This window comes from Scatophagus argus, chromosome 7 (genome assembly GCF_020382885.2).
Source record: "Scatophagus argus isolate fScaArg1 chromosome 7, fScaArg1.pri, whole genome shotgun sequence".
Taxonomy (NCBI): Eukaryota; Metazoa; Chordata; class Actinopteri; family Scatophagidae; genus Scatophagus; species Scatophagus argus.
The window spans coordinates 22,293,717-22,314,980 of record NC_058499.1 but is presented as its reverse complement, the minus strand read 5'-3'; the positions used below and the strand labels follow the sequence as shown (position 1 = coordinate 22,314,980).

At 41.4% G+C, this 21,264-nt stretch overlaps 2 protein-coding genes across 3 annotated transcripts in view; both read left to right on the top strand.

Annotated features, from left to right (window-relative positions):
• The first annotated feature begins 678 nt into the window (after positions 1–678).
• On the top strand, positions 679–7,971 carry tcp11l1 (t-complex 11, testis-specific-like 1). Its single transcript, XM_046394877.1, has 10 exons — positions 679–918; positions 1,410–1,559; positions 3,474–3,606; positions 3,693–3,813; positions 4,039–4,259; positions 4,498–4,634; positions 5,787–5,965; positions 6,087–6,268; positions 6,780–6,952; positions 7,048–7,971. The coding sequence occupies exons 2-10, from the start codon at positions 1,418–1,420 to the stop codon at positions 7,257–7,259; spliced, it is 1,500 nt and encodes a 499-aa protein (XP_046250833.1). The 5' UTR covers positions 679–918; positions 1,410–1,417; the 3' UTR covers positions 7,260–7,971.
• Positions 7,972–11,815: 3,844 nt separating this feature from the next.
• The window catches only part of LOC124061331 (homeodomain-interacting protein kinase 3-like), a 29,743-nt gene continuing 20,294 nt past the window's right edge, over positions 11,816–21,264 (top strand). For both annotated transcript variants that reach the window (XM_046393023.1, XM_046393022.1), the window contains exons 1-4: positions 11,816–12,194; positions 14,879–15,903; positions 16,160–16,351; positions 16,547–16,728. In XM_046393023.1, the coding sequence (XP_046248979.1) occupies positions 14,881–15,903; positions 16,160–16,351; positions 16,547–16,728 (1,397 nt within the window). In that variant the 5' untranslated portion in view covers positions 11,816–12,194; positions 14,879–14,880. The remainder of the gene's footprint in view (positions 12,195–14,878; positions 15,904–16,159; positions 16,352–16,546; positions 16,729–21,264) is intronic.

The following is a 21,264-nucleotide window of genomic DNA, read 5'->3' as shown; positions in this document are numbered from 1 at the left end:
CCACCAGACACACATAATCAGGCATACAAAAACCCCGTGTCAAACATATTTTTTTAGCTACTCCTTAATCCCTCATTTAAAATTCCAGTATATATGAATGTGCAAATATCTTTTAATACATAAATTTAACTGCAAGTTTTCATACATTTTCAGTTTATGTACTCTAGAGGCTGCAGGTTTCCACCTCAGACTTGTGTGTTATATTAGACCAGGACTGGCTTCCAAACTGTTTGGGGTTTCACAGGTCATGCACACAGGCTCCACATCTTCAAATCAGCTTTTCAGTGATCTCAGAGAAAACATTCACTTTCAGCAATGAATGTGAAAACAGCCTCACACTCTGCACGTACATCATTTTACAAAGTGACGCTCAAACATTCAACTGTAGAAGGAGCGAGAAGAAAAGTGTTTTGAACTGATGGGGGACGAATATAAGAGGTTAGGGATGAGGGTTAATAAATTTGTGAGGCGATATTTTTTCCCAGGACGGTGAAAGCATGACCCGACCTACTCTGCCTCTGATTGGCCAATCTCACTGCTGAAGAATTAACCTGACCAACCCAACAAACGAAGGCAACTAGTACTAGCCAATCAGAGGCAGAGAAAGGCAGTCCATCACTTCTCCATCCTGGAGGAAAAAAACTTGATTTGCGGGAGAGGGCTCGGCTGATACGTCATCTTAGCCCCACCCAATACAGGAAGAGCCGCTTGGTTAGCGGCAATCCGAGGAGGGGTACCTTTAATAAACTGCGACGTTAAAATACTCGAGTTTTCTAGGATGAAACAAAGCCTTCCTTCTTTTGAAGACGGTGTCTGGCGGTGGTGAAGTTCCCAATAAATTTGTAGCAGTGATAGTTTCTCTATGGTTAGGTTATGAAGGAGTAGCTGTGTCATAACGCTTTGTTATTGTTGTTGACGGTAAGTCATGTTCACGCTTACTAAAGCTAACGTTTGATAAGTTGGGTTTCATAGCTAGTCAGTCTCTCTCCTCGGTGCTGCCGACGACAAGGTTAGTAATGTTAGCCCAGACTAGACTGTAATGACAGCCACATTACCACGAGGCTTTGTTCTGTTTACCTCTGTCGTGTTCACCACCTCAGTCAGCCTAGCATCGCGCTGACTCCTCTCCCTCTCCCCTACTGAGATGGGTGATGTCATCATCTGTAGATCACAACAACAAACCTGCATCTCTTCTCCTCCTTCTGCTGTAACGTGAAAATACTGTTCACTGACACAGTATCACTGCGTGTCTAAGTAAAAAAAAAAAATAACTGACACAGCTACACGTAACACATATAACACACGTGATGGAATCACTGGGCATTTAAAGATTCTCAGTTGTTTACAGCATTTTGTTATAACTGCACATTGCGGCTTGAAACAAACAAACATCACCTGTTATCTTGCAGAGTTTAGCATGTCTAAGGAGGCAGACCACCTCGAGGTTGGAGAAGAGAAGGAGTCGAAGGAGGAGAGGACACAGGATGCTTCTGAAGAGACAGTGAGGAAAAGGGTCCGAGCAAATACCCCGAGCCCGCACAGAGGAAACACTCCTCAAGGTGAGGTTGATTTCAGAGTGGAACCCCAGCTACACAGTACACTACTCTTACATTAAAGTAAGAGGACATGTGTGTCTAATCTTACACCAGTTCTATTTGAGAAGGGGAAATGCATAAAAGAGAAAGTCTGATCTGCTTAATAAATTCATTCAGGTTTCCATGGATAAGATCTCCATCTAACCTGACCAACATGTGGGTGTGGGTGGAATCTTATTAAGTACATTGCTACCACTCAGTGTGCTCCCTGGTGCTTCCTTTCTTTGCTGAGCTCTGTTTTTGGTCACAAATAAACCTCTAACTGGTTGTCTGAGAAAGGCAGAACACTTGCTACATGAATATCTGCTCATAGAGATGTTGTCAAGGCGACCAGCGTTGTGGATAAACAAACCATTATTTATGCTGGGCAGCTGTGGTCCACGATGTTCATGTAATCATTGCTAGTGGTATATTTTGCACCTTGACTTGCGGTGAAAGGCTTTTGAAGTTTTTGGCTTCAGTTGCAATCCAATCTTTTCCCTGTCACAGTTCATTGCCTCAGTTGTTCCACAGCAGTTCTTTATTAGCACAAACATGCGAACACAAACAGCTCTCCTTTTGTATGGAGGGAAAGAAACATCCATGTGAGGCAATGCACCCGGCTCACAAGCACCTTCCTTCAGGGGTTGCCAAATAAACTCTTCCTCTCTGTAGTGCTCTCCTGTATTAGCTCTTCAGTGGTACAGCTCCTCTAAATCTCATCACAGTCCAGTCCAGCCTGACAGTTAATGAGGGCAGGTGTGGTGTTTTGGCAATATGTACAGCTAAAGCCTATCACATTAAGCAAATCAGTTTGCATAGTTTATATGTTGTTGTGTGTGTCTTGACATATTCACAAGTGATTATTAGTTTAGGCATGAGTCTGAGAGTAGCTGCTTGATTGTTAGACCTAGACACACCACATTTAATGAATTTTAGATGGCATGTTTGACAGACAAAGTACACACAGTATTTATGAGGTACCCATTGTGGTCCAGGATGTTCAGCTATGAATTTGTCCATTTGCACCATAAAAACACAATATTACATTAAAGATAGTCCTTTCTTTGCACAGGCTCCATGTCCACCTTGCCCCTAGCTATCTCACACCCCAACATTATTTACAATACAAGAAGAGACATGTGAAGTAATTCATCCAGTCTCGCTGGCTACATCACCCTGTTGGTGAGACTCTGTTAGTCACTGAGGTTATATGACGTCTGGAAACAAAAGTAAGAGGACATTAAATACTGCAGTCTCTACTGTTTGCTTGAAGAGCTGATTGTGGAAGCGTTCATCAATCTTGATCAAAAATCGTCAGGTTCTTCACTCCTATTTAGGATCATGATTCACTGCAATTGTTGGCATGTCTGTCTGAGGTTGTTGACCTATGGATTATAGCATGTCAATCTAAAAATTGTTCAGCAAACCAAACAAATAAAACTCAGCTGGGAGCTGTGCCAATTATTTGGACAATTATTAATTATTAATTAAACCCTGATTTAGGCAAATTTTACTTTGTCTGATTGGCCTCACTGTGATTTTTATTGTGTTTTTCAAATATTGCATTTGCCTAGTGACATATGACAGATGAAGACAAGGCAAATGTGAGTAGGAATTTGTGATTTGTTCTTCATGCTCTTACTTATGAACTGCAGTATGTTTTAGGGGCGAGAAAGTTTAGAAACCTTGCTTTAAGGCAGGCATGCTGAGGACAGTGCCTGGAGGGTACACTGACAGCACTCGAGAGGGTGAACTCATCTTGTAGTCAGTGTGTGCTCGGGTAGTTCAAATGCAGTTTGTTGGCAGTGAAATTGTTTGTGTATTGTTCTTTTCTCTTCCCTCTGTGCAGTTTTGGAGAAATAAATTGTTTAAATCATTCATTTTTGTCCCTCACAGCCAGCCCTCCCAGGTTTGTCTCAGTAGAGGAGCTGATGGAGACAGCTAAAGGAGTCACCAACATGGCTTTGGCCCATGAAATAATGGTCAACCATGCTTTTCAAGTCAAACCTGCAGAGCTCCCTGAAGGGAGGTGAGCTTTTGATCAGAAACAGTAACTGTACTTTGAGTGAATTCTTTCTTGCTGTAGAAGTGAGTTCTTCCTGTGCCCCTGTACAGTTTAGAACGCAGAGTGAAGGAGATCATGCACAAAGCATTCTGGGATTGTTTGGAAGCTCAATTGAAGGAGGATCCGCCAACGTATGCACATGCCATCAAACTGCTGGCTGAGATCAAAGAGGTGAGGGAGAGGTTCTCATCAGCCCCGATGACTCCAGAACTTAGTAAATGTGATTTCTCATTGTGGCTGCAACCTCCTCTCTTATGGATCCTGCATTTGTTTGAGACGGTTGTTGCTGCACAGCTCTACCATACAGATACTGCAATTTCTGTATCTTAATTCCATCAATATTGTGTTTCATTTTCCACCTGCTTTCAATCACCCTCTGTTCCACTGCTCGTCCAGACGCTGCTGTCTTTCTTGCTGCCCGGCCACGGTCGTCTGCGCTCCCGTATCGAGGAGGTTCTGGACCTGCCTCTGATCCAGCAGCAGGCGGAGAATGGAGCGCTCGACATCAGTCGGCTGTCCCAGTTTATCGTTGGTATGATGGGCTCTCTGTGCGCCCCCTGTAGAGATGAGGACATCAGTAAGCTAAAAGAGATCACCGAGGTTGTGCCTCTGCTCAAGTAAGCCAAGAGACAAGAGAGAGACTATTATTAGTTTTGTGTGTTCCAGGTCGTAGTTTATTTTTACAAATAATTTCATTCCACTGCATTACAGTGCAGATGTCAGTTTGCTCTAGAGTAATGTTATCATAGAGGATCACAAAAGATGAGCTAGCAGGATGTCCACAAGCTTAATGCAGACTTAATGAAAGTGAATAATAAGTTGAACTTTTTTTTTCTTCTCTGTCCTTCTTCTTAGGGCAATATTCTCTGTGCTGGACCTGATGAAGGTGGACATGGCAAACTTTGCAGTCAGCAGCATCAGGCCTCATCTGATGCAGCAATCAGTTGAGTATGAGAGAAGCAAGTTCCAGGAGTTTCTGGAGAAACAACCCAGTAAGGAATCACTTTTCCATTAACTGACTATTTTTATATCATGCATGTTGAAACATTACATATTGACAAGACAAGACAACTTTATTTGTATAGCCCATTTTTACAAGCAGTTTGTCTCAAAGGGCTTAACATAACATCAGCAACATCCTCTGTCCTTCGACCCTCACACTGACTAAGGAAAAACTCCCAAAAAACCTTTAACAGGAAAAAATGGGAGAAACCTCAGGGTGAGCGACAGAGGAGGGATCCCTCACCCAGGATGGGCAGACGTGCAATGGATGTTGTACAGGCAGGAAAGCAGTTAACAACATGAAAATGACATTACTAAAAAGACAAGTAAAGCAAAATCTCAACCCATAAAAATGTAAAATTTTCATGTCATTCATCCGTTCAGTTTCACTTTTGATACCACCTCAATATGATTTTAACATTTCACAAGACTGAAATTATAATAATGAAATTATAATGAAATGTTTCATCATTCATGTATTTTTCATGTTCTGTAGAAAACCACTATCCTATCAATTCAGTTCAGTTCAAGAGAACCAGGTTTCCACCTCAGACTTCAGTTCAGTTCGGAGAACCACCCCGTCGATAGTCGGTACACAGAAGAATGACAGGCAGATGTCAGCAGTAGACATTGGGTTGGTCATAGAGCCAGATGCAGTTCAACATGAAGATCTGGATGGAGAGATATCTGCAGAAAGATACAGAGAGAGAGAAAGGGAGGGAGGGACTTTTAAATAACCTTTATAGTCTACTCTACTCTATAGTCTATTTAATAGACTTTTAAAGTCTATTCTGAATTTTACCGGAAGCCAGTGAAGAGAAGCTAAGATGGGGGAGATATGATCCCTTTTACTGATTCCTGTTAAAACTGCTGCATTCTGGATATTGGACTGGCATATACAGTTAGATCTTAGTTAGTTAGTTAGATCTGAAACTGCATGCCAGATGTTACAGAAGCTGCTTTGACTTTCTGTATTTTGATGATTGCATCTGGAAAAATGGAGCTGTTTTCTGCTTCTCGAGAAAACAGATTAAATAGATGAATGTTCAGTTTATTTGTACCGGCACACCAGGTGATTGGAAAACAAAGATCTGCTGTATGCAGGGAAAGCTGAAGAATAAAAATGCTTGTTTCTTCTCTAGATGCCTTAGACTACACTGAGAAGTGGCTTGAGGACACAGTGAGATCCCTGAGAGAGGCCGGGGCGGATGGCTCTAATGCTGCGTCCTCTGACCCTCCCTCACTCCTCCCCCTTAATGTCCATAATCATGCCTACCTGCGCCTGCTGAGATGGGACCACGCCTCAGACCCTTTCCCAGAGGTAAAAGACTTCAGTCCTGAAGCCTGTTGCTGCCTGTCTTCTGTTAGTGTATATCTTATGAATCCTGTCCCTCTTGTTCCTGCCACCATAAACCATATTCCTCTTCTTCTCCTCTCTATAGACAGTGTTGATGGACCAGGTTCGGTTCCAGGAGATGCAGCAGGAGGCTGAGAAGTTAGTTCTGCTCTCCTCTGTGCTCCTCGTTGTCTACAGTACTACAGGGGAGGCTATTTCAGGCCTGCCGGGCTTGATGGAGTCTCTTAAGAACACTGTCAATATCATGCTTGCAGACATGCATACACCGTGAGTACCAGTAGTTTAATTGTCACACATATTTGACATCACAGTGGGTGAAGTGACTGGTAAAGGTGAGGGTGTAGTGGTCATTGTTCTGGTCAGGGCTGTCACAATATCAGATTTTTTGGACTGCATGATTATTGTGGCCAAAAGAATACACATGATGAATAATGATGATATTGTTACGATATCAATAGAAAATCTGCTTATCTGCATTTTATGTAGCCTGGGGCATTGACCAGCATCCTGCCTTTTTCACTGAATCCAAACATCTCCCGTATTGCGAGCTAACCTTTTTTTTTTGGTGTGGTTAAAGTGCCTTGCTCTCGTTCATCATCTCCTTTGACATGATTTTGCATGGTAATGGTGGCTACAGGCTTTGTATCACATGTGTACTACTACTAATACAGCTTTAATGTGTGCTGTACTTACATCTTTTGAATGTTAGCACAAGTTTTTCAACTTGTAGCTAGGTTGTGTTGCTATACTTAAATACTTTCTTTTTGTCTGTCCCAAGGTCTTTCATCGTACAGGAGGCCTTAGCGACCATCGGGGAGAAACTGTGTAATGAGCTGAGTCAGTGTTTAAACCAACATGGCTACTCTCCATTCTCAGCTGACCGAAGGAGCACTCTGATGGGACAAATCTCGGCTACCGTCCAGCCAGACAACAGGGTCCGCAAGCTGATGGGTACGAACAGACATTGTGCGCTGTGAAAGTCATCATATGTGTTTATGTACACATTAACTTGGCGGTGACAAAGATCTCCTCTGCCCTTCTCTCAGACGCTCGGGTTCAGAGCTACCTCCTGGCTTTCCTGGAGTCCAGTCAACATAAGACCCCTCCTCCTCTCCCAGGAGGTCTGGTTCCAGTCGGCAGGGAGCTGAAGGAGCTTGCTGTTCATTTCAGTCGCCTTGTCAACTTCAACAAGCTGGTCTTCTCCCCATTCTACCAAAAGATTCTCCACAAAATACTGACAGGAGGGGAAAGCCCCTAAACACTCAAAGTGGAGTGAGAGTGCTGTCTGGTCTCGCCATTTCCCCTCACTTGTAATGGCTAAGATTTAGAGAAAGAAGTTGAGGAAGCTGATCTGTTTTCAGTGGATAAAGCCAACTCTCCAGAGTGTGCACCTTATGCCGACATATTCAGAACACACTGGCTACCATCCCAGCTGCATTATCTCACAGTGTTGCTTATTTGATAAAAATCTCAGACCAAGTCACATTAAGTTGTGCTTAGTATTACTAGCAGGGCTAATACCAAAACAGTACGTAGTTTTACAATACTCTGCAGAGTAAAAACACTTTACAGAAACTCTGGATGCAGTACAACATGACAAAATTAAGATTCTTAATTTGTATCTAATTAAAGATCAAGTTAACAAGACAAAGTCTTTTTTTGTCACTTGCCTCAGAGTAGGAAATCAGTGCTATTTATTTATTCTGTGTTTAGACGGAGAAGTATTTTATCAATGTTCATAACCTAGGACACATTCCTTATCTCTGCCATATTTAGGAGAGCTCCAGAGGTGTCTCAACCTGTCAGGCAAGACATGCAGGCACATTTTTTTTTTTTTTAGTTGAAGTTAGAGTTAGAAGATCAACACCACACTGTCTCTACGTATAATATAAGGCTGCAGTAGTACAAAAGTTACAAAATCAGCCAACCTGCAGCTCTAAATAACATGTTAAATCTTGTTTGTTGTTCTATGGGGCGTTATTTTCCTTTTGTTGGTCAGGAGCAATGGCTTCTCTCATGCTTGTGTCGACAACACTGCAGGTTGTTACTGTATCTGATATTTTCATGCAACTCTGCAAGAAAGTGATTAAGTCTATATCCCCAAAATGTTGAACTATTCCTTTAAAAGAGATGACAGAAATTGAATAACTTAAAACTCATCTTGCACAGGATGCAAAAGAGAACAAATGCTATCCACAGAAGTTGCAATCAGACAGTATTGAATAATTAGATTTGCTCAGCAGCACCGGTAATGCTCAGATCCATCTAATTCCATTTTTCAGGTTACACAGGATCCGAAGGGGGGATTAGCATATAAACATGGTAACTGTCACCAGGTGGGCAAGAACAGAATGTTTGTGGCTCTGCCTTACTAACATATCCTGTTGACTCGTCCTAGCTGCCCTAAATGTTAGTGGAGATGGGAGTTGTTTTTCTCAGATAAAATATTGATAAAATGCTTACAGTCTGATGAAAATAAGGCCAAATGTGCATCAGATATGGAATGTTTGGCTACACTGAGACATTTGATTAATACAAACTTTGGCTAAGTATTTGGGAACAGCTTGCAGTACTTGACAGTTTTCAAGCTCAATGCCACTGACGCAGTTAAATCGATCACTCAAAGCGGTTAATCAGTTCTAAAGAACAACTGAGATGAAAGATGACTGTGTGCTGTCTTTTACACTGCAGTTATGAGGACATATGGTGGGTACAAAGACTCTTTACTCCTTTACATTGGGTGAATTTTTTTCTTTATCTTCAACTCAAGGATCCCTTGTAAATTCCTGAAAGTTAGTAAATTTGAGAGGAAAAAAAATCAAGGCCTTGAAAGTAGACATAAATATACTTGGGTCATGGAAAGTGTGTGAATTTACATGTTCAACTGAAGTTCTTAGGACGATTATGAGTAGGTTGGTAAAGATGCTAATCCTGCTGTCTGCATGTGTGCCTCCTGTGGCACTTTCAAAGACTGGCTTGTTCGTAACAAGGTTTTCACACATTCAGTCCTCTCTCTCTCTTTTTTAATTGTTGTGTGTCAGCTACTGTAAAGCCGGCTGGTTCTCAAACATTAGGGAACTGGGCCTGAAAAATCTTGAAGTCCTTGAATTTGATCTTTAACAAGGTTAGAGAACTCTAAACTAATTCTTTCTACATTTGTGTGTCTGTGTTAATTAGAGAGCTCTAGAGAGGATGCTTCTTTTTTTCCTTAGTGCAGGACTAGGCTAGTTGCTTCCCTTTGCTTCTAATCCTTATGCTACGTGAAGCTAATCAGCTCCTGGCTGTAGCTTGATATTAAGCCTATAGATATGAAAGTGGTATAAATCTTCTCATCTAACTGGGTGATAGGGAATGAGCGCATCTCCCAAAATGTGTAAGGGTCCAATGTGGAGGATTTAGAGGTATGTAGAAGCAGAAATGGAATATAACATTGTTAGAAATGTTTTTCATTTTGTGTATATAATGTGCATAATAACGTATAATCAACTGAATTGTTGTTGCAATTTGCATCCTCTAGATGTCACTAAATCCTGCACACCAGACCTTTTAACCACTCATTTCATAGATCGAAATGGTGGGCCTTAAAGGAACAGTTCACCTCAAAATCAAAAATGCATATTTTTCCTCTAACCTGTGGTTCTGTATATTTATCTAGATTGTTTTGGTTTGAGCTGCACAGTTTTGGAGATAACAGTTGTAGCGATGTCTGTCAGTTCTCTTGAAAACCTTGGTGACTTTAAAAGTCTGCTGCAGGACCTGAATGTCACACTGGCTCATAGGGAATTCAGTTATCTGAAATGTAGCAGGGGGTGAAGCCATGCAGTATGTCACGTAACTAAAATCATAACAACCGTCCTTCCATTAAACCAACCAACCATCCGCTCATTCATTATTTATGACCGTTAATCCTTTGCAGGGTCGTGGGGGGCAGGGGCAGGAGCCTCTCCCAGCTGACACAGGGGCGAGAGGTGGGGCACAGACCGGACAGGTCGCCAGTTCCAAAATCATAACATCCTTTCTGAAAATGAACAGGCTTTAAGTGGGGTCCACTTACTTTTTACTGGTTTTTATCTGCTCAGCAATATGAAAATGAAGGGTATGTAGACTTTTTCTGTCCACTGTATGTGCACAAAAGATGGTTCTTAGGAGATATTTTACGGTTTATTGGATAAAAGAAAAATTTTAATTTACTGAAGGGAAATCCAGACTGGTATTATGGACCAACCTGAAGTGATGCTCTTTTAATCCTTACTTGTATTAAATTATGTTCACTTGGTTATAACATTTCTGATGGTTCATACAATGTTTAGAATATTTTGACACTTGCATACATATTCGACACACTCAAACCTACCACAGAATACTCAGAGTGGTTGTAACATTTCTTCAACTCCTCCAAACAGAATGGCGTCACCAGTTCCCCAAATGAATAACACATGTTCATTCACTGGTCTCATCAATTCCACTGAAATGTCTTTGAATGTTCATCAAACATGCCAATAAAACATTGTTTGTCTCACACAGAGTCATTTCTGTAATCCCTCTACATCTTGTTGGTTTATCTTTTTGCTTGCCTGCTTGTACCAGATTTGTTTATAATAAGGGATCTTGTGGGATTCTCTGTTTTTTTTTTCTTATACCTGAGAGACACTGGATGGTTTACAGTTTTTCTTTTTGAAAACAAATAGCATTCAGCAATCATGTATTGGTAACCAAACATCAGTCTGACATGGTACTCCATCTTTACTGGCTGTTTCTGTGACTAATCTCAATCCATCCATCATGTGAAAACAAGTGAGAGGAGCCCTCAGTATTACTGTGACCAAAATGTATAGTTTACCAATGAAACAGTAGGTGGAGCCAAAACTCCAACTTATAGTCTGATCTAATAGCATTTTATTCCAAAACCACAGTATACAGTGATTGCATAACAGCTCTTAACAATCAAAGAGTGGATTGTTACTTCCACACATGACGGCAAATGTTTAAATTTATTGGCAATAACAAAGCATACAGATGACAGGTTGACTTAAAGTGTTTGATTTGTTGTATGTGATTTGATATCTTAAAAATAGATAAAGAAGTGCAGCAAAAATAATGAGACAGGATGAAGAAAACTTACAGGAAGTAAGAATGACGTAGTATTACATTTTAATAAAGGTCTGTTATTCTGCTGACATAACCATACCAACTACAGCTCTGGGGCTCTGTTAAAAAAATGTCTTTTCTTTCCTCTTGAACTTAAATTTCCGGCACTGGTATGACCAGAACTGTTGTCAAAGTTTACAATGTAAGTATGATGAGTAAGAATGTGTGAAGGAGGAAGTGGTCTTTGGAGGTCTTTGAGGTGATGACGACGAGTTGGAAAACGTTTTAACAAAAAGACATAAAATGGTAATCATATTATTACACAACGTAACTACAGCACACTATAAAGAGAGACGTACAAATCATTGCAAACAAATAAGCAAGATAAATGAATAAACAAAACAAATATCATCATGTCCGGATTAACCTGTTTTTAACTCATTTATAGTTCAACATTTGTCTATACTGTATGTGAAGAAGATCAGTAAATAGATCTTAAATAAAGTTGAACTGGAGCTTAAATAAAGATATCTTAAGGTAGAATTGTAAACACTGAGTGTAAATGTATCTTATGGAGTATTCAATCTAAATGTGTCTAATGGTGTAAAATATTAAAGAAGGCAACTTGTAACTGCGCTGTGGCTGTGACGTTTATAGCCTCTCTCTCTCTCTCTCTCTCTCTCTCTCTCTCTCTCTCTCTCTCTCTCTCTCTCCCCTCCCCAACATTCCACACATGCGGAGAAGCAACAAGCTACCGAACCAGCAGCAACAGCTAACGTTAGCAGTCAGGAGCTATCTCTGTCGGGGACGCGGCGTATTAACATGCAAAAGTTTAGAAACAGAAATCCCTGCCCTGAGTAGAGACCAGAGCAACGCTTGGTGAAAACCGAGGCGGCTGTCAAAACCATGGATCATTGGTGGCTTTCGTAACAGCTAGTAATTTGCGTTATTTGAAGCTTCAAATGTGTGAAAAGTCGCTCGGTGTTTCCTCGTCGTTGAACAAGATGGCAGCAGCATCGTTGCAGGATTTGACTGTGGTGCGGGTCCTCGTCGCTAGCCTGTTCCTTGACGCTTTGGGTGATATGATTTACAGGTCTCAATGAAGGTATGTCACCTTATTTGACCACATCGTCTGTAAAATGCGTTTTCTGTGTGACGATCGTGTTTGTTATTTTAACGTTTAGTGCACTCATAGCTAGCTTGTTTGCTAACTGTTAAGTGCTAGCCAACTTGAGTTTGTACCCTATGGCAGAAAAGTGTTAACGCTAGCAGCTAATTAGAGCTAACGACTAATAGTTGTTATTCTGCAACCACGCACATGTTTGTGTTTCAATTTTGAGAAACTTTAGCGTTAGCTGTGTTTTTATAAGATGTTAACGTTACCTTGGAAAGATACGGGGAAAAAAACATATGGGAAGAGAATTTATTTGGTAAAAAGATAATGAAACAGCAACACTTGCCTCACAGTAACTATAAATGAATTAAGTATGTTGAATTAAATATAACCGAATTATCACCTATCCCAGATAGTATAACACACCCATTATTTTAGTGCCTGTCACTACAACATAAGGTTCAACAGGTGTCTAGGCTGGTTTGGCCCTTCCCCCAAACTCTTTCTCACACACACACACACACCTCCCCTCTCCTCCCCTCCCATATGTTAACTGTCTCCTAGATTGATCAGTAACAAATTGCGTGTGCAGCTGACATTCTTTTACAATGGTGAAATGCACCACTAACACAAACACAGTCGCTTGCGGGCACACACACCTCTGTGTCATGGCTTGTGGGATATCAGGCTACCTAGTTTGGCAGTGAGAGGATAGAGCAGGAGGTATCACAGCTGTGTATGTGCCAGAGCCCTCAAGACTGATGGGTATGGCGCCTTGGCAGGCATACACAGGGTGAAAATTTGCCCCACACCAGTTATATGGTGGTGGTACTTTCACTTAATTTTGTCAGTTGCATCATCAAGCTATTATCAGCATTTGCTGGACTGGTTTTCTACCATGCACACAGTGAACTCTACTTAGAAATTGCACAGTATTACTATCATTCTGTGTAACTTTTAGCTGCAGGAATTTTAATTACATCCTCCAATTTACTGTGTGGAAGTTAAAACAAGAAGTACTCCTATCTGTTCACTTGTTATTACAGTCAGCTTGCACTTCATTGTGACTAAAGTCCTTATGCTTTTCCCATATAAAATTTATTTTTGTTAAAAGAAAACTTGGGTCATAGAAGTGGTGGTTGTATTTGTGATAAAACTCACCAGCCAAACAGGACGTGATAAGTATGGAGTTTTGTATTGTTATGTTGAGCTAACGGCACACCCCTCTGCCTGTCTCAGCCTGTGTTTGATGGCTTCAGTAGATGGGAAGGCCACTGGCTCTCAGCAGGCCTTTCTTGTTGAACAAAACTTTGTACTCAAGAGAACCTTCTTCATGATTGTGTTTGTTTAACGTGTGTGTAGCCTTAAAACTGGAATCAACTGAGTCAGGGTGTAAACCCAGACAGGCACAATCTGTGTCTCTGTTTGGAAACATTCAGGAAGTGTGGCTGACAGGCTTGGCCTCTGCCTGTTATCATGGTATCAGTACTTGCTACAAGCAGAAACTTTAAATACTGTTTCCGTTGGAAAATGGTTTCATATTATAATAGTCAGATATAACAGAAAACTTTTTGATATGCTCTGTCATGTGTGGTACCCATTCTCTGACACATAGTATAATAATTGAACGGAAAATACTTGTTTCTGTGGAAACAAACAAACATGACTGGCATGGAGTGAGGAATGGATAATTCTTGTCTTGTTTGTGCATTCAGATACGGATTTGACTGTGGATTGCTTTGAGAGAGAACTCCGATATGAGTCACTTAAAAGTAGATGTAAAGATAAAGTTGAACATTTTGAGTTCAACTTTGTTTTGCAATATAAATTAGAAGTTCCATTCTGTAGGCTGTTTTAATGTCACGTTGGTCTTCAAGCGCTCACAAATCAAACCGATATAGAGGATACAATCTAGAGGTTGAATAAGACCTGCCTGATTGTATGAACTATTTCTGAATTCTGCCAGTTGACCTGTAGTATTGCACAAGCTGTGCAGCCCGTACCGCTCACAGTGTTACCTTGGATGAATTTGCTTCAGCATTTGATTAAGTCAGATTTGGATTTTGAAGCAGATCAAAACTGAGGGTGCTTGCTTGTAACAGCAGTTAATGCTAACACGCATGGCTCAATTAAACAATAGTTCTGTAGGATTCGTTATAGAAGTTTACGTGTCTTGTTTGTGTGTGTTATCGAGTTACAGAATGCACAGAATGTCATAGTGTTTCGTGGTGTGTCTTTTCCTGGGGCACTGCTAGCTTTGCGGTTCTGCTTTGTGTGAAACTGACCCTCCAGTGTAGCGTGCAGGGACAGGCCAGAGATGAGGTGGGCTTCCCCCATCTCCCATTACAGTTGGCCAGTTCCCCTTTCCATGAAGGGTGACATGGCTTAGATGTGTGTTCACTTTGGCAGTTTTCATAACTTTATTTAGAACGCTATCTTCTGAGGAGGATAGTGATAGAAGAGTGCTGTTTTGTTTTAAACCAGTTTACTTCTCTGTACACAGTATTTGAGTTTAATATTTACAGTTAACAGTGTCTCTTTTAATAGATTGCCTTAGGCTATCTCAGCATGTTCAGTAACCACCATATAGACAAAATCCTAATCTTTAGCTAACAAAAAAAAAGGTGTCATCTTTACCACACCCCTTAACTAAATGTGACCTGTGTTTTATTTAGGTATGGCCTCACAAGTCTTGGTCTACCCATCACACCTGCACTCAGCTCAAACAAGTGCCTTAGGAACCAGCAGCAGTGGTACCAGCAGACACAAAGACGAAGCTCACCACAGTAATAACACCAGCAGAGCCTTTCAGCATCGACCCCCTCCTAAGACCTATGTGATCGGAGTCAACTACGGTATTGCTTATCCCAACAACGTTATCCCATCCTCAACTGGTGCTGATTCAAGAAGACTGCACAGGGGACTACAGCTTGGAGAGAGGGTGGAGTGGGAAGGCGCACAGAGAGAAGAGAGCTGGGAGAGAGGAGAAGACGACCCAGCTGGGATCGAGCACTCTCTTAGCCAGAACAGAGGCCCACAGGAAGTGAGGCTTGGTAGAAACAGCGGTGGAACTCCGTCAGGAGGAAGCCTGGACTGCGGGCTTCTGAGGAGGACCTGCATCAGAGCAGAGGAGGACGAGGGCAGAAGGAGAAGAGTACAAGCACGAGGAGGATACGTCAGCCTTTTAGACACAGGTGCCACACAGAGATGTGAACGGAAGACAGAAGAAGGTGGAGAACATCTGCGGGAGAACAACTGCATTGGTACCATGCAGATAGTGGAGGAGGTATCTGCGTTACCTTCACTTCCTCCCCCTGTGACCATGTTGCAAACCAGCAAAGGGAACAATGCAGACACACTCATAGTAGGAGGTGAAGGGACACTGCCTGCTCAACACAACAGGGTTGAAGCAGTGACTGGCATGGGAGCCAGGGTGGATGGGGCTGAAAATGGGCCAAATGGTAGCACTGAGGCAGTGGCAGGAGCTACAGTGGCCAGAAGTGGATCAGGAGATGGTGACTATCAGTTGGTTCAGCATGAGGTTCTTTGCTCTTTGAAGAACAGCTACGAGGTCTTGGAGTTCCTAGGTCGTGGCACCTTCGGCCAGGTGGTGAAGTGCTGGAAGAGGGGAACGAATGAAGTTGTAGCCATCAAAATACTGAAGAACCACCCATCCTATGCACGTCAGGGACAGATTGAGGTGAGAGTTGTGTTTTTGTTGTGCAAGTAGAGCAAATATATTGTTGCCAGTGTTTTTCTTGATATTGTGGATGAACCTAACAATCTGGTGGTATGGGGATCTAGTTGATTGTGACTACACTTTTGTTGGAAAGTCACACCAGGACATACAAATAGAAATAGAAACACATATGTTGTCATTTTTAATTACTCACAGAGACTGTGTTTTATTTTTCAATGAACCTGTGTTATTCTCTTCCTTGTTCCTAAAACCCCAGGTGGAGATCCTGGCACGGTTGAGCAGTGAGAATGCAGATGAGCACAATGTGGTACGTGCTCTAGAGTGCTTTCAGCACCGCAGTCACACGTGCCTGGTGTTTGAGATGCTGGAGCAAAACCTCTATGACTTCCTCAAGCAGAACAAGTTCAGTCCGCTGCCACTGAAAATCATCAGGCCTATTCTGCAGCAGGTAAAGTGACATCTATTGCAGACACACACAGATAAACCTTTACATGCAGATTCAGTCCACACGTGTGTGTGTATGTACATACATACATATATATTTACATATATACACACACATATCATGGAAAGTAATGTCTTGAACCAACTTTGGGCCACATTGGTTAATTTATTTGTTCTTTATTTATGTAAATCTTTGTAGGTTGCAACAGCTTTAAAGAAGCTGAAGTCACTGGGTTTGATCCATGCAGACTTGAAGCCAGAGAACATCATGCTGGTAGACCCCACCAGGCAGCCCTACAGAGTCAAGGTCATTGACTTTGGCTCAGCCAGTCATGTCTCTAAGGCTGTTTGCTCCACGTACCTGCAGTCCAGATACTACAGGTGATTCAGTCAAATCTATGAGTAATCCATTATTCTCTAAGTCTTTGCCTTTGTTCTAGGATATTTAACACTCTTACATATTGAAAGTACTGCAAGGGAGTCACCCAGCGATGGGCGAGGCTTGACTGACATACCTATTCATACTTTTTAACGTTTCTCTTGTTAGTGTTACTCTCTGTTACTTATCAAAGGTGTTTTTTAATCCTACAAAAATTGAATATCAGTGTAGAAATTAGTACAGATTCAGTGTACAGTGATGTTTTTGCAATCCAAATGTCACTTTTACAATGAGGAATTGCATTTCATTGTATACAAATAAGCAAAGTGACTTTTGGCCAATTATTGTTCTGAAAACTTAGGGTCTGGAGGCATACTTCACATTACTCAACTGACAAAGTAGAAACTGCCCACAGGTTAAAATGAAACATGTTTCATTTTTACTTGTAGTTTGGTTTGTTTTGAGAGGAATCAAAAAAAAGTCTAAATAAAGAAAAAGCTGCACATCTCAGAAGAAGCTTGCCGGTTTCAAATTGTACATGAAGACCAGAAATGAGATCCCCGGGGAAGGATATTTTTAGGAAGCTCAGGAGTGAAATGTCATTTGTCACTGTGATATGCTACCCAGTTGACTTAGTCCCATGGGTAATAGTTGTTTATGCGTGTGTCTCTGTTTGTTTCCCACAAGGCTTAGTAAAGTCTTACCCCAAGCTTTATGTGTTTAGGCCTTCTGTATTCTTACATAATGTAAAGTACACTGTAAGAACCTGCACACTCGCAGTGGGAGCTAGACAACATATGCAGCTTTTCTCCCCCTCTCTGTTTCTGTTTTTTTGTCTTCTTTACTTTCTTTCTTTCCCTTAGCCTTGCCCTTTCACTACTTCCTGCACTCAGGCATTTTTGGATCCATGCCTGCACGCATGCATGTCTGATCTGCGTTCAGTACGTCACGCCCTAAACTCTGCTGCTCTTGCATAACGTGCAGGGGAACTGAGGTGTTTATATGAGGAACAGCGTCATGAAATATTTGGCATGTCTTGTAGGCTAGGGTGTGAGGGGAAAATGTGCTTGTGAAATTCTGCCAGGATTGTGAACTGCAAGACAAAAGTACAAAAGAACTTTAGTAAGAAATTAAGCTGTGAGCTCACATTAAAAACCTGCTGTTTAATAACAAAATAAGAGATTGCACAAAGTAGAATCTGTTCAACATCAAAACCTGTTCATTTGAAATGGACTGCAAATTGTTAACAACTCCCTGTGAACTTGGCAGGTGACATGTTTAATGACATTCACCAGTGTTTCCTAGGCAAAAATATTCTCTTCGCATTAACCACTTGGCAACTTCTGGTCTGACAGTTTCATTCAGCTGTGCTCTCACAAGCAAGTTTCAGCAAGGTTGATCAGGTTGAGTAAACCATTGCAAATCCTTTAAACATTGTGCAACCTGTGACAAATGCCTTTGAGGTTCTGGGTATGCCTGCAGCTTAATGCACTGTACACACCCTCCAATCCACTCTATGCTCCTGAATTTGTTGCCCTGTGAGCAGCACAACATTTTCTCTGTTATTTCACCTGTAGTTTTTGCAACAGTGTATAAATTAGGACACAGAGGAGTGGGCCTCCACCTTGAAGCAAACTTCTTTAGATCAAATGTGAAATGACGAGCCTCAGAACACTCTGACAACAGTTCACTTTCTAACCCCCCCCCCCACACACACACACACAGACACACACAGACAAGAGAGAAGGAAAAGAGTCAACCTGAAGCTGTTGCATAACATAAAGGCTTTGCTTTGCAGTTGACCTGGTTAAGTGTGTATGAGTGTGCATTCATGTGTGTTTGTGTGTGTGTGGTTTTTTGGGTTTTTTTTGTTTTGTTTTTTTTATTTATTTTTTTACTTCGAGCGGCGGCAATGCTGAGATCACAGTGCAGTTAAAATGGCCTGGCACAGAATTTTAGGGAGGTCACTCAGGACACAGAAGGCCAGGAAATAATGTGGTATGTAAATCCCACATTTAGATCCAGGAAAAAACATTGAGACATTCCTGTGTGTGTCTGGGCGTGCTTGTTTGTGTGCCCCTGTCCATGCTGCAACAGCCTCCATGCTGGGCACTTCATGTAGGTTTCACAATGTACTGTAACATGCTTCAAGAGCTCAATTCAGATGTGATGAAGAAGTTCTCTGTGGATGGAAAATTGGTGTGTCAGGACTCAAAACTTAACCTGCTGAAGCTGCATTGTTATATTGACCTGGTATTGTGTTAAGTGTAATGTCCAGTCACGTAATGTTTTAGTTTATAACAGAACTCAGCTCTTTGAGTCCTCTGGCTTTTCCCTTCACTTGCCTCTTATCCTACCTCCCTTCCACTGTGTTTGTGTGGGAGTTTCACCATGGCAGCAGCTGGTTGTATATATGCATTTGTTGTATACTTTGTTCGCTGAAGGGCCTGTATGTTAGTTTGGTTAAGTAAACACCTGTGAACCACACTGTTCTCATATCGATATGGTTATGTAATTTGAGTCCTGAGTGATGTATGTGTGTCATTTTGTTTGTAGATCAGCTTATCATGAGAGTGGTTTGCAGTACACAGTGTCTCCTCATCTCTAGTGTTCATATTGCATAATGGCTGTATTGTTACTACAGTGACGCTGTTGAGGAATGCTAGGTTCACCACAGTCAGTCGGAGGACTTTTCTTTTTCGTTTTTTAGAGCTCTGGGGTTTTCCCTAGCTTTTCCACGACCATAGGTAGTAGCATTGCCAGCAGTAAAGGAGTGAACAGTGAATCTGGACTGTTTTTTTAAGGGGAAGAAGATGAGAAAGACAAAAGACAGACAGACAGAGGAAGACAAATAAAAAATATACAGGAACAACCATCAGCAGATTGTTATCATTATCATTCAGCCTTGAAGTCATGCCTGTAATTCACACAGCACACTGTCTTATTACATAGAAGCTGTTCATTCTGCAGCATCTGGGTTTTGATCTCCCAACCTTTGCCACCAGTGGCATGTCATTATCATGCTGTTCACTCTCAAAGCTCAAAGCATCAGGATATTTCTGCTCTATTGGTCCTAAATTTCGGTGAAAGTGCCGCTTATTTGTTGTGATTTTCTAAAGTTTAAACTTTGGATCATTTCTGTAGAGCCACCATTAGGACTATTAGCTTACAGTGCCAGTTGAGGAAGTTTGGCGTAGGAGTGGACTTTGTGTGAAGGTTTGTTTGTTTTCATGCATGGGAAGGCATATTTTATGGGAAGGGGGAGAAGGAGAAGCAGCAGAAGGACAAGGACAAAAGGTTCAAGAAGAATAAAAATGCTCATGTGTTACATGAAGATTAAATGAGAGATGCTCAAAAAGCTAATTGCATAGTGCTCAAAAAGAGACTGGACCTTAAACCACAAGCACACAACAAGAATGGATGTCACTAACATTGTCTTGATGACTGTGAATGCTAATTAAAGATGTGTGTATGTCTTACTGTCTAGTAATAGTAGTATCTGTATCATATTAACAGCTTATGGTTGCAGTTAGGGGACAGTCTGTGTGTGAGCCCTTCTGGCACTAAATTCCTGTCCATTATTTAGTAGCATGCAGCCATCTTAATGAATAGCTTGAATAGCTTGGTTAATGATTTTAGAGTATTGATGCGTGTTTTCTACGCTGCACTTATTTTTTTTGTTTTTGCCAAGATTGTTTTTTTGGCAGCAGTATTATATTTTCAACAAGCTCACGCAGAATTGAGTTTGGATTTGTGTGGATGTACATGACTCTGTGCTGTCCGTGGCTCAGCTCTTAAGTCAAGTAATTGTTGGGTGGTGTGTTTTGGGTGGTTTTGATCCTACTGTTTGTCTCAAGTGAATGCTTATTCAAGTCAGTCACATTAGTTAGTTAGATACATAAATTAGTAGATAGAGTCTTGTAAAGATGCTTTTCTTAGAATCTCTAATGTTGTACCAATTTATGTCTCTTTTTCATCGATTTTTGGTCCATGAATGTAACTTGTTTGTCCATACCAGTCCTACAGAATGTGTTGTGGGACCTGGGTGTTTTAATTCACCTGCAGCAAACCGGTGCAACAATTTTTCTTCCTTAGTGGATAGTTTGTGTGTCTAAATGGAAAATACCATTAGTCGTAACATGCACTTGATCTTTGTCGAATTTGTTAGCATTACTCTGTAGTTGGAAGTCTCTGGCAGAAGCTTTTCTGTGCTTGTCATGCTCTAATGTGTTGTTGCCATGGCAGCGTGACACAGCAGGGCTTGCTGAGGTGACTGTTATGTCCTTTGGGTGCTGGTGACGTAAAACCGCCTCCCACAATGAAAAAGGAGCACTCGGCTATGTAAATAATTCAGCTAAGCAGATCAGGTGGAAGTCAAGAGAGCTATCATCTTAGCATGCTTCCAGATTTGGGCAAGTTGTGTTAGGCTTTTTTCATGTAGGTGGGGTTTCTTTGTCACACAGGTGTTGTTTTACAGTTACACGTCACCACATTGCAGTAGTACTTGTTATCAGCTATTGCTGTAGATATTCGGATGT